The 14,074-nt window shown below is 38.5% G+C and overlaps 1 protein-coding gene across 2 annotated transcripts; it reads right to left on the bottom strand.

The window, feature by feature from the left end:
- Positions 1-284: 284 nt before the first annotated feature.
- ncmap (non-compact myelin associated protein) lies at positions 285-13,329 on the bottom strand. 2 transcript variants are annotated; one of them, XM_056394295.1, is made up of 6 exons: positions 13,224-13,329; positions 11,263-11,484; positions 10,881-10,972; positions 2,934-3,040; positions 2,381-2,465; positions 285-1,408 (listed from the first exon to the last, which is right to left on the bottom strand). In XM_056394295.1, the coding sequence occupies exons 4-6, from the start codon at positions 3,025-3,027 to the stop codon at positions 1,129-1,131; spliced, it is 459 nt and encodes a 152-aa protein (XP_056250270.1). In that variant the 5' UTR covers positions 3,028-3,040; positions 10,881-10,972; positions 11,263-11,484; positions 13,224-13,329; the 3' UTR covers positions 285-1,128. The 2 variants fall into 2 exon arrangements, with proteins under 2 accessions (XP_056250270.1, XP_056250271.1); XM_056394296.1 differs by lacking the exons at positions 11,263-11,484; positions 13,224-13,329 and having other exon boundaries at positions 10,881-11,203.
- Positions 13,330-14,074: the final 745 nt, after the last annotated feature.

The following is a 14,074-nucleotide window of genomic DNA, read 5'->3' as shown; positions in this document are numbered from 1 at the left end:
GGTTTTATAACGACAGTGTTCTTATGAAACACAAGATTTTGCAACATTTCGAGTCATCTTGAATGTAGCCTTGTCGTTTTTCAAAGTTGTAGGACGGAAAGATACCAGCTGAGGGAGCAGTAACTTATTCAAAATACCATTTTTCTACTCTTTTCCCAATACCTTCTTTTCTTTTCTTTCTCATGGCCTTTGAAGCTTTTACAGCATAATTTTAGACTCCATTCCCAGTTTTAAATCGTGCTCTCTCCAACAAAAAGTACAGATTGAAAACAGGTCAGCCACAATAACAAATATTACATTTTATTTTCATTTCTTTTAATTTCACAAAGAACCACAAACAATACAAATACAGGGAGCAATGAAAATAAAGTGCAAAATCCTTTGGCATCAAATTAAAAAGGATTCATGTCAATGTGTTAGACATACACCCAGATGTTTAACAAAATCTCTTTGTGGTTTATTCATTCTACATTGTAAAAAAAAACACATTGGCATTTTATAGATTTCTTAAACAAAAACTAATCTGACAGAATCTGTGGGCAGAAGACAAAGACAGTATGATGCAAGGTGAACCAGATTTAGTTGCTGATCAAAATATCAACATATTTCCTCAATTATACTGGTGCCATTACACGCCGAGTTACCCTCTATCATATTTTCTTTGTCTTGTACTGTAATTCTACATTTACTCCTGAACCTATGTGGTTCTCCTTAATACAGAAATGTACACACTTAAGACCAACATTGTCAAGCCATTACAGTCTTTACTACATATTTTCTTCATTGTATTAGTACAAACAGTAAGAAACTTAAGGCATCTATACCCTGAACACTGACTGTAGCCTAAAAGCAACACTTCACAAAAAAGTCTCAGTTTTCTGTCATGCAACATCCTTCATGCAATCCACTGTGTCTCTTTCTGGTACCATTTTGTTCATGTTGTATATTTTTGTACGTTTGTACGTATCCATGTAGTCACCAGCAGTGGCTCAGTTGGTGGAGATTTACAGTGACAGCACTGATGTCACAGATTGAGTTTCCACAGGATTCAGTCAACACACAGTATGTGTTCACGGATGACGACAACACGTCAGTCAATGCCTGTTGTGAGGCTAGCCTGCTATATTGCTATGTGTTTCCTAATGATGGAGTGTCATGTATGGTGACCACAGTAGAGCCGCTGGTGGTGCTGAACTGCTCTATGTGGTTTCCCTCCACGCTGCTCAGCTCCACTCTGGGCAGTTGGAAGCCATTCTCTGTGGCTGGGTTTGAATTGCCGATGCTGCCTGACACAGAGTTGACTCCCATGGTGCTCAGCGGCATGCTGCTCTGACCAGTGGATTGCGACATCTTCGGACGAGGTTTGGAGCCGCCGCTGGCTCCCAGGACTCTGGACGCATGTGTCCGCCTGGCAACAATGAGACTCTGATGTTAAAACACATTACTCACATACTAGTAAGCCATTATGTAGCAAATTGGCATGCAATGCTCAGTAATTGTTTCTGCACTCAACAGTTATTTTAATTTATTGCAGATTTCTAATCTAGTTTTGCTCGTAGGCCTATTACTTCAGTTGTAAATTACAAAGATAAAATCCTTAACACATCAGTCATCCAAAAATGACAAAAAAGAAGGAAAAAAAGTAAATTGAGGAAAAAATCAATGGGAAAACAAATCTGTGAATAAAAGAACCTGCGTTGTATCAATATACTTTTGGCTTCTCTTTCTCTAAAATTAAGCAAAGTCTACATAACGCGTTCAGTCTGTCTGATTTGTTAGCAGTTTATCCAAAGTTATTGTCGCTTTTTGAATCATGACCAGCTACAAAATAAAATGCATCTTATACAATTGTGTCTCAAAAATGATAATTCAGGGATATAATAATAAACTGATTGGGGTTTTTCTACAAACAAAATATATTTTAAGTACATTTTGCTGACAGTACCACTGGACTTTTATTTTAATAAAAGTTCAATTCCATCATGTCTGCTAAGGAATATTCCTCAGTGAATATTGCTACTTTTACTGAAATATAATATTGAACTACTTCTACCATTCAGACTTTGTTTGACCTTTCCTGGGTTTTGGGGAAAAAAAACAAAAAAAAAAACAGCAACACAGACCCCTGTTGATCTGTAAAAGGGGTTGACACTGTGTCACACGGTCACAAACCAAAATCTTTGGGAGTGACTGTGACAGGGTAAGTATGAAAGTGATTATTTTCTATGACATTTCCCAGACTGAGCTTAATAAAAAGATAGAAAGCAGCAGCAGCTGTCTAGTCTTCCTAATGGTGGATAAAAATAGCATGATTATTGTTGCGCCGCTCGTGACATTCAGAATACAGGAATTGTCCCGCCAAACAGGAATGTGACCCTACCTGTTGTACGTCTTCAGGATGAGCAGTAGAATGGTGAGAATGATGATGATACCTATGACAATGACAGCGATCATAGCCCCAGAACCTGAGAGACACAGAGAGACACAGAGAGACACAGAGAGAGGAGGAATCAGCGATCAGCTAATTGAAAGCTTGTTTTTTTACTCGTGCTTTTACTGTCATGGTGCAACTTATTTTGCGTATCCTCCAGAAGTAGTGTGTAGTAGCTTAGCAACGGCTTCACTCACAGGCAAACAGAACAAGGCAAATATTTCCTATTAAATACATTGCTGCCACTCCTGCACAAACCATCCAGATTAGACTGTATGATGTAATAGGTTGTTATATATGAGGCTTGGCTTATCATATCATATTTTTGATCTGAATCTCCTCCAGTGAGGACACTCTTTGAGATCTGATGGTATGCACAACAAAAACCTCATTCACATGGGTGTGCCTTATCAATATGCAACTTCAGAGGACAAGGAGAACAAAACACAAACATGAAAACAATGTGTGAACGGGCGCCCACACACACGAGAGGTGTCCTTACTTTGGATGAGTATTTGCTCTTTGGACTTTGTGACAGTGGCTGTATTTGAAGGTACTGTAGTGTTGGTCACAGGTGAGACAGTTGAAGCTTGCATCTTCAGCAATAACCTGCACAAGACAAGGAAACAAAACTAGGAATGAGGAAAGAATACGTGACTGGAAGACAAAAATATCACAACAACACCAGCAACACAGCTCTGAGTGCAAGCAGCAGATAGGTGGCGCAGTGGAGGGAGTGGCAAGAGTGAATGAATATTTTATAGGAACCACAGGAAGGCGGATCCTCAGCAGAACATTATGTATAAAGTACATATTGGCCTGTACATTTATTAACAATCAAAGCAATTGTTAATGGTTAAATCACTCATTACAATGCACTTTGTACTCCTACAGTGCTCAGCTGTTTTAGGAAACTATTTAACCTTTTTTTTAACACCATTAATTATAACATCCACTAAAGATTTTCCTCTCAACAGTGTAACGTGTATGAGCCCATCACAAACATCTTTTTCTGCGTCTCTTAGTTTTGTTTTTGGAAAAGAAAAACCGCAGGTGAAGAAAGGTGGCACACCCACCTAGAGAATGATCTACGATTCTATCATTCTATTGAATTCACGCCTATAATGGAACTTTAGTCGTGCCATGCACTACCTAATAAAACGCTGTATCGATGTGATTTGCATTCTTTTGATCATGACTTATATAATCATCCATCATGTACAATGCATATTCTCAGAAGTTGTAATCTTGATCTACATCTAATCTAATGCAATTGTTATGTGTCACGCTGAGATCCTTATTTAGGGAGGATCACTGATACTGTTCAGGAAACAATCTGGTCAGAGCTGTAAGTCAGGGCTGTCCCCATAACTAATATTTCCCCTGAATCTGGATAATATTACTTTATAATGATAAACTTAATTTATGCAGCCCTTTTCTTAACAAGGTTAGAAAGTGATTTACAAAAAGAATTAAAACCAGACAAGGCAAATAAATGTGAAAAATTAATTAAAACATAATTTGCATGCTCTGGAAACTCTAAACTCACTTTGTTGTTAAGATCCATAAAAACATCAATCAATTATGATTACATTTAGATTTATAGTAGTAATTTCCACTGAGCCTTTGCTTAGAAATGTCTCTGACACTTCAGTTTCCACTTCTCCTGCACTACAATCATCATTCTGTGTGCAGTTTTGCAATTCTTATTGACTTGTGAAATAAGTGGTCACTTATCTTTTTGTGCTTCTTCCCCTTCAACAGATTCAGTTACTAATCCCAACGGCGCAGTGTGTAAACATGTCATTATTCCACTATACTATCAGAGAAATGACCGGCTTTGCAATTGTGATGGACGTTTCATTTGGTAACAAAACCTTTTAGAGGAGATGGAAGAAGACAGAGACTTTGCACCGAAACATTGTCACAATAATGACATGAGTTGGAGTGACGTTGCGTCGAGTCTGCTGGGAATGAAGCACAGCAGCACAATCAGAGCAGGTGCTTCAAGCGGACAAAATTTGCATTGGCTATAAAAAGCTGAAAACCCTGGCACACGGAAGAGCAGCCACACACACACACAAAACCCATCCCTCACTGTCTTTCTTCTCTAAGTTAGATTGACTGCTCCATTGATTACATTCAAATTCACAATAAAGTACGCAAAACCCTCAGGTCTGTAGCATCACAATGTGTGAAGTTACCGCTAAACAGCATGAGTGATATAAACCACCGGTTGACTTAATGAGAGGTTGCTGACAGACAAAAAAAAAAAAAAAACAGACACAGAGTAAATGAGTTCACACATAAAACACCATGCAGAATAATATATTACAAACTTCAGTGTTACATTTCATGTATGTAGCTGGTGTTCTTACAAAAAGCCTCTTAAAATAAATGAAAATGCTGGAAGATACACTTTGTCTTCTCTCTGTCACACACACTTACAGTAGCACGTCTGTATGTTAAATGAAGCTGGGGCCAGCAGCTGGTTGGCGTAGCATAAAGGCTGGAAACAGCTGGCCTGGCCCCTAAAGCTCATTAAGCAACAGGTTGTATCTCATTTGTTCAATCCGTGCAAAAACCAAAGAATAAAAATGACATTTTACACTGGGTTGGGGTTATGTGTTTGACTATTTCTAGGCCTGGGGCAGGAACGACAGGGGCAATAAAATGTGTTAACTGGTGAGCTTCAGTGCATACAGTTCCCCATTTCCAGTCTTTCTGTTAAGCTAAGCTAACCAGCTATATTTACCATACTGACATGTTCTAAAAACGTGCGTTCTTTTAAAAATACTTTCAACCAATTCAGTTCACACGGGTTATAAGATTATATTTCTCCTCTAGGCTCCTTGTTTGAAAGATTATCTGGATATAGAGTTTCAGCATGTAATGTGCAGACAAAAACAGTAGCTTGTGTACGCAGCCTTAACCATTAATGGAGCGGAAAAATGTAAATTTAACCTACTGGCTGCGCATATGCTAGAAGCACTGTGAAAGGACCATTTACGACCCAATACGTGTGACGCCCATCACGAGACAGAGAGCACAACAGTGTCATCATAGAAAATATGCCTCAAACTGGGATTATGACATTTTCTCACTAAGATGTGATGAAAAGAGTTTTAATTACAGCCATTACTCGATACTCTTGTGTACTGTACGTCTTATCCCGCTTCCTGCTCCACAGCAAATATTGCACAACCAACTCTCCTAGTGTTGACATACTATTTAGCGTAGAGATTAGTAATGACATACATCATGTTTGCTATTTGCAGAGGTGACAGCTGCTGATAAGTGGCTAACTGATCATATGCTGTATATGGTTGGTAACACCACCGTTTTGGTAACATGGTGGAGAATACAGTATGCTGATGACGTTGGCAAGGCTATGCTAAAAGGGCACAATATGAACAATATGGCCTTAAAGTGATGTGTATTTATTTGTACCGCTATTTACAGAACAATTAGTATAGTAGGCACCATCACTTTTTTAAATGTATGGTAAATATAAATATATAAAGTTAATTTACCACATGAAAGAGACCTGATTCAATTATGTAAATACAAGATGGACTTTGTACGTCTGTGTTGATACTTTAAAGTGCACAAGATATATATTGTTCACAGTGTCATAATTCTAGTGGACAGTATACCTGTACATAGCAAGTTTCATGCTGAAGGGACAGTTTAGAAAAGGTTCATTTATGATGTTTTACTTCAGGGAGAAAACTGACTTTTTATACAGTTAAAGTTTTTTTTTTAAATTTAAAATACAGTAGTTATGGAAGTAAATACCAGTACAACTGGCACAATGCAGGACCACGTCGCATGCGGTTAATTTGCTGATTAATAAACTGTTATAACAAAAAAGTATATATATGATAATGTTAGAATATTTCCTTGTTCCTACAAGAAAGTTTTTGGCTAATACTTCAAACATATTTCTGCCAAACCTTTAGCGACATATAGACGGATGAAAGCACAAGCTACTTCAAATACATCATCTGAAGTCAGCTGTAAACTAAACTTTGAGATCCAACAAACTGAGTATGAGTTTAAATCTAGCTATTCAGTTCAGGTTATTTGCGCTTCGTAGTCATAGCAGCACTGCTGCCTCTGCAGAGGACATCACTGCCATCTCCAAACAGAAACTGTCTTGGCCAGCACAACACAATTCTGCCAGGAGTTATTTGTACCAGCTTTTGTCAAAAAGAGGTGAGGGCATGATTGCAGAGAGCAAAAGACAGATAGATGTTCTTTACTGTCCCAGGAGGGAGATTTGTTTTCACAGCCCACACATGTTCTAGTAAAACTAGGTTATTAAATCCTTCATGGCTGTCAATATCAAACTGCTGCAGGAGCACACAGTTGTTTTAACTGAGACAACACGGTGAAATAAATATCTAATTGATTCTTTGACGTAACCTTCTGCTTAGGAAATCACAGTCTTCTTGATGGTATGTGATGCATGACCCTGAAAAATGCTGGCGTTTCATCAGTGATGGGTGGGTGTGACGTCTCCCACAGAACAGGGTGTGTTTAACGAAGTATGTAAGTTCATTAGACTAACTACAGGGTAGGTTTAGGTGTAGGTTTGGTGTGGGCAAGGTCATGTAAGGATCGGGAGAGCCCTCACCTGAGGAAACACCTACAGTAAACACACCTCATTCTCCAATACATAACCAACCCATGTACTAATCAGCATCCGACAGCCAGTTCATGACTTCATGAGTAATGTAAAAGTGTTACGCATGAAAATAAATAAATGAAGACCTGCTTGAAAGACGTTCCTTTTAGAAACTCTGATGACGGTCTGAGATGAAAATGAGGTTTGATGTCTACACGGACGGACTGGCAGTGTAAAAATGTCTAGTGTTGCGTAATGTCACTCTACCAGGTTGCATACTAACAAAATACAGTATTAACCTTTGGTTAGTCACCTACAGAAAACTGTTGAGTCACGTTCTCTATTGTCACAATGCGGGAAGGGAAATTCATTAGTGAAATTCAAATGTGACTGTCAGTAAAGCCCAATAACTTGGTCTAGAACAATCGCAGGTAATAAATTCAAAATGTGAGAAAGAACTCGTAGAGACCAACATTATCATGAAACTCTGCATAAAAACCCAGGATATTCTTATTGTAATGTAACAGTGCTGATCACAAAGTCAAATATATTGACAATTCGTTGGTTACATCAATGTACACTTATTATTATATTATAGACTTTATATGTGTTTAGCTGCAAGGATTTTTATCAATCAGCACTTCGATTCCCTAATATCACGTCTCAGATTAGTGTGTTAAATATGACTTTATATATGAACTCATTCATTTGAGCTCATGTTACGTATAATGTGAGCATGAAAGCATGTTGTGCAGGAGTTTGCATTGACCTCACTGTCCAATTTCATTTCCCTTTTGTGCATTCATGTCACAGTTAAAGAGGATACACTTTATTGGAACTGATGGGTTATTTATAATTTGAATGGAATTTTTTTTTTAATTCAGCTTTACATTTTGGAGGCTATACTTTTTGCTCTGACATCAGTTTCCTCTTCAGTGTAATAATAGTTTGTTTGTTGTTCTACAAATTACAGCTCTTCAACTACACTGCAGATTCAATATCCTTTTTCCCACCCTCAGTAAACAAATCATTTATTGGTCTGTTCAGAGAGTTGTCTCTCAACACAGAACAGGAACAATTTAGTTTCCTCTCTTTTAATGTGAGGAAAAACCAGACCAGAAGTTGGTAACCGGCTCAGCTATTTCCCCTCTGTGCGTTTTCAACCACACAGTAAGAACAACACAGTCTCCTGCGCACACACATTCATAAACACATTAAGAGCATGACCTTCATCAAACGACGGTCAGGGTCAATATTTGAGCAGTCAATATGAAGCAGGGTAATAATAAGACAGGTGGAGCTATTAGTTCAGCTTCGCCTGGAAGAGCAGGCCTGCAGGGGGAAGTCAAAGCAGAGAGGTCATCTGTATCACGTCAGATGTAAACTCCCCACACCACTTGTTTTCCAGATGTCACATTTAAGAGGGATTAAACTATGACTTTTATCGACCTCACTCAGTCACCAAGAGATTTGCAGCAGCACTTAAGAGTATATGGCACAGTGTAGAACGGCCTGTTGTTGATGTAAATGATGAAGTGACATCAGATATTTGAAAACTGGCTAATTAAAAAGAATGTGTGCAGTACAGAGGTAATATATCATAATTGTTAGTTCTGGCAGCTGCAAATCAAAGCATAAGTACTATTAAGTCTTAATAGGTAGTACTGAAAGTACAGGCTGCATTGTCCCTGAAATATCTCTCTAAATCACAAAAGTGTGGACCGACCAAATACCAAACTCAAAGTATGATTTTTAAAATGAAATAGGACCAAAGAAAGCCTCTTCATCGTTGAGGATAAAGTAGCTTCAGCAGGTTTGCACAACAGCACAGTCTTAGCTTACAATGTATTTCTCCTGTGGTTATGAAAAGCATGACAAGTGGATATTGAAAGAAAGGCAATGAAAATAAATGTGCTTCGGTGAGATGGTGCAAACATGCCAGTGCTTTTTTTAAAAAGGGCTTGGACTTATCCAGTCATTGTCTGAAGTGGCCGAGTTTGAAGCAGATTGATGAGCGTCTGTTTTGATACAAAAGACTGATCTGACCGCTGATATTTGCAGTTTATCACGAACGTGATGATATGGATGAGACTGAATGCTGAAAACAGCTACTGTAAGAGGGAATGTTAAAGCATCAAATAGTGACATGCAGTGATGGATTTTATTTACTGTAATAAGAAGAAAGATGTGAGTCATTTATTTATCTATTCATGAGCCCGATGGAAACTGAGAAATCTGCTCAAATTGGCTGGGATGAAATTTTGATTGTCCAGTCAGGATATTCTGTTTCCTCGTGAGTTTTATAATCCAGTAACATAACCGATAGCTTTACTGTATAGCAAATTAAATGACTAATACTACCATGATGTAAGTCTAAATAAAGTCATGTAGTAGAGGTGAGTTTCCTTTGGAGTTGTCCTTCTAACTGTATTACATTATCTAAAATGACCACTTCAGTGTGCTCCAGTGTGTCCCACAGTGTCTAAATAGTTTATCATCCTGAAATACTTCATCATTTGGTATGAGTATAGTATTTCTTTTTTTTAATCTAAGGTATGCACAGCTCAGTATGCTTTCTGAGACTTGCATATTTTCAAACAATCCTTATCAGAGTTAAAAATGATAACAGTAGAAACTACATGCTTATCATCTACTGAGCCAGCCACAAGATTAATATTTTCTTTTACATGGGAAAAAAGGCCACTTCATTGGAACTTCCCAGACAGGGGTGGGTGGGGGTGATGACTGAGTCTTGTGGCTTAATAAACTCTTAAAAGGAAGAATTTGATCTTTTAAATGAGCTGATCATATTGTGAAACCTGGATTGAGGGAATAGCTTGTTTATTACAATTATGCACACTAGTATACCTTTTTTTTCTATATATATAGTTTTGTACTTTGGGAGTTTAAACTTCTCTTTTTTACGTTCCATCTCTTGTGTCAAAACTATAAACAAAAACACTTATGCCAATAACTAGATGATAAAATAATAAAAGCATATTACTTTAACTAACATACTGTATAAACTATCCTCAATCTCACCGACCCAATTCTAATTTTAGCCTAATTTTTGCTTGAGCAGTATAGGTGTAGGTGGCATGTAAACATAGTCAGAAACCTTTACAAGAATGACTGTAGGCTGACTAAATGAGTGAGGGAGGGGGGGGGGGGACACACACTAGAGGAACTGGAAAAAGGTGACCGAATCTATTCTTAGAACTAAACAGACATTTCCCCCTGGTCAGAAAACTGCAAATCATTGTTATTACAAAGTCAAACACATCACCATCATTCCCCTTGCATTACATGCAAACTGACACTGTTGAGCTTTTAATTAGCGCAGCAGTGCTGTACAAACAGCAGTCACATTTTCCTACAACGTAGTGGCAACTGATGAGATGATAAATGCAGCCATTCCATCACACAATCACTTATCAATAAGAGATACACAGGCAGATAAAGACGGGAACTGAAATTGGATCTTCCTCATTCAGCTGTAAATCTGTGTCGTTCCACTGGTTCAACAGCAACAGCTAATTTATTAATCCAAGAGCTCTTTGGAATGTGAGCTATTCCCTTTCACCTGAGACTCACCTGCTGTCTCGCCACGTTGTCTGGGGAACCCACACACGCACACACACACACACACACACACACACACACACACACACACACACACACACACACACACTGATACAATCACAGTGCGCACACAAACGTACGTAAATGACTCTCATCCACAAGTGACAAAGCTCAGATGGAAACTTTAAATCTACCAAGAGAAAGGCACTATAAGCAGTGATTAGCCTCGTGACTTACCTAACCGTCTCCTCTTTGCCTTCTCCAGATGGGAGCCTGAGCAGTGCAGAGCCCCCTCCCTCAGCTGACTGAAGGGGGCATAGTCCACAGGTCTGGGGAGGGAGACACAAGGGAGTAGTAGAGTGTGTGAGCTACTCAAAGAGAGGAATATTAAGTCCCAGGTGCTGCTAAAGTGACAGTCCCACAGGTAAAAACAGACCGGACAGACAAAAACAACGGACAAAAGAGTGCAAAAACAAGCAGGGATTCCTGAGTGTGTGTGTGTGTGTGTGTGTGTGTATGTGTGTGTGTGTGTTTGTGTGTGGTTTCTGTGGGAATCAGAGTGTTTATGTGAAGAGGAGGAGGAGAGTGAAGAGGAGGAGGAGGCTCCTCGCTTGCTCACCCGCCGCTCTTTGCTGAGAGTAATAATGACAGGCAGCTGGTTTTTCAGGTCCTTCCGCCTGGCCCTCAGGCGTGCCGCGGCCACTGATCAAAAAAGCGAGGATCCTCTCCAGAGTTGTCTGCTCTGCTCGGCTCTCACCATGACTACTGCCTCTCATAATCAGTCTGTCTGCATCTGGCAGGATGTCACACGTGAAGTGCAGAGGGTGTGTCTCTGTGCATTCTGTCAAAAAGAATACAAATATCTCAAACATCTCATATTTGAAAATTCAAAGTATATCCCATAATTTTGTCTATATGCATCATTAAACTAAAAAAAAAAAAAATCGAATCATTATCTCCTACTTATGGAGAATAATCACTACATGTTGCAATAATTGCATTTTTTGTGTTACTGTGTTGACAAAGTACGTGGTTTCAGTGTTATCACAAATCTCTTTATGAATGTTTTCTATGTATGTAGTTGAAAATTAACTATGTGAATTACAATACTTGTTCAAAGGGTGCTGGGTGTGTTTGTAGAGCAGATACAGTCCTATGTAATGGCTTTTTCTTTTCTCCTATTCTATTATAAGGGAACAAGCTCCATTCAAACACTTGGCAACATTTGTGTGAAAGTTGTCCACTGAACAAACAAAACATTCTTACTGGCATTCATTTACTCTTCTTTCCAACTCTCCTACGATCTTTCCCATTCATTTTCTAACACATAAGCTCCTGTGACACACTTTCCCTGGTAGTCTTTCCCCAAACACTGCCAACAAGTCGTCAGGATCAAGCCTCATGTTACCTCCAGGGATAGGTGTTGCCCACGACTATAAAGCAAGTCAGTGTTGTGCCATTGTGAGAAAGTGTAACTAAACTTCATTTGGGAAGACACACATTGTTCTGCTTCACCAAATGGACTGAAAGCGCTGACTTTATATGTGCACAGCACTGGTGTCCCCATGTCCCTGCATTTTGCTGTGGTGGAGGACCATTACATAAGTCTAAAAGCTGGAGGTCAGGTTTCATAGAGAAGAATACATCTTTCAAAATGGCATCCTGGCATTATGTTGGTTTCAGTCCAGTAGAAATGCTGTAAACACGCTGTGTGCTAAAATAGTGTGACTCCACTGAAGGTGAAACAACAGGTGGGTCGTAGGGACAGGTGAAGTGAATCAGCTTTATTTGTCCATTAAATTAAATTATTTATTATTTATTTATCAAATCTGTCTTTTATTGACAAAACTTTGTTGTGTTCCTCCTATTTGGCTTTTTCTTTATCTAACTGTCTGATAAGGTTTCTAGATCTGCCTGTCATATTTTTCTTTCTTCTTTTAAGAGATAATTCTGCCTGGTACAGTGTATATCTAATGAAGGTTTCCCACAGTGAGGATGGAAAGGTATCAGCATTTATGACATATTGAATTTCTTATCTGAAAGTAAGGCTCCATACTTTTTCAGTTTTCTCATGCTGTCAGCTTTTATTGTAAAAGTAACAGGAAAATGGTCTAAAAATAATTATATTAAAGTGTTTTGAATCCATGAGGTATATGGTTTGTGTCTATTAGAAAATAATGATAAATTCTTGTGTATAGCTTATAGACTGAGGAATAAAAGTATGTTCCCTGTCTGTTGGGTTAATGTTGCTCTTCCTATGAATGTTTTCAAGAAGATTAGCTAGTGATTCTGTGAGGCTGTCTTGGGTGTTAATATAATACATCTTCTTAGGCACAGTGGCTAAATGCTAATATTAGCTTGTTAAATAGACCCGTGGCGATAACGTGCTCACAATAAAAGTGCTAACACAGTGATGCTAAGCAGTTGTAATCTGTACCATGGTCCCCATCTTAGTTTAGAGTGTTAGCATGCTAACATGTGCTAATAGCGCTTAACACAAAGTGCAGCTCATAGTCATAAACGAATCACAACAAAGTACTTAAGTTTATCCTCTGATGATCACAAACATCCATAACTTACCATATTCCATGGCAGTCCATTAAATCGTTGTTGATATATTAAAGTCTGGACCAAAGCCGTGGACCAACTGACCACAGCATCCCTCGAGCCTTAGCTATAGCATGGCTAAATAGTCACTAGATTTAGAACCTACGGTTGTTTAAAAACGCCATAATCTCTTGGAAACCACAAACATTAAATTGTCATTAAAATCCTTTGATAATTTCTCTTAACTACAAACTGATTTTATTATCAAAACATAGGAAACAGTATTGTATCTGTACTTCCCCTTACAAAACAGTAGGACATGCACTCACTGTACTTTTCACTTATTTGCATCACAGTATCCATTATTAGTACTTTTAAGGACCCACTTTACCAAAAAAAATGGTTTGTATATGTATATATATATATATGTTATATGTTACTAATCCATCACTTAACATACTAACATAACATACTAAAATACTTAGTAATCCATCACTTTACATTCCTGCTTGAGCGACTGAGACATTTATGTTGTGTAATTCTGGAAAGTACCTTTCTTTGAAGGAATCCGAAGGTATTGGCCCCATTAACTTTGACGGGTTCCATATTAACCTGATCTGTTCTCCTTAAGTGCACACGCATCGTTATGTTCAACAGTGAGGGTCATTGTGAAGAGGAATTCCTCGATCCCTGCACAATGAAGAGAAGGCTTTTTGTATCACGGAGAAGAAGACACAGAGTAGTACAGAGCATGTTTCATCTCATAGTTATTACTCATTCCTCTACCTGTAAAACACTGACAGTTGTCCATTGTTTTGACCTCTAATACTATAGACCAGTAAGTGTGTCAGCGGTGACACGGGTAACCTTTATGACCTTGGATG

Source organism: Seriola aureovittata, chromosome 13 (genome assembly GCF_021018895.1).
Source record: "Seriola aureovittata isolate HTS-2021-v1 ecotype China chromosome 13, ASM2101889v1, whole genome shotgun sequence".
In the NCBI taxonomy this organism is placed as follows: Eukaryota; Metazoa; Chordata; class Actinopteri; order Carangiformes; family Carangidae; genus Seriola; species Seriola aureovittata.
Note: the sequence above shows the minus strand (reverse complement) of the source record. Positions and strands in the feature narration are given on the sequence as shown.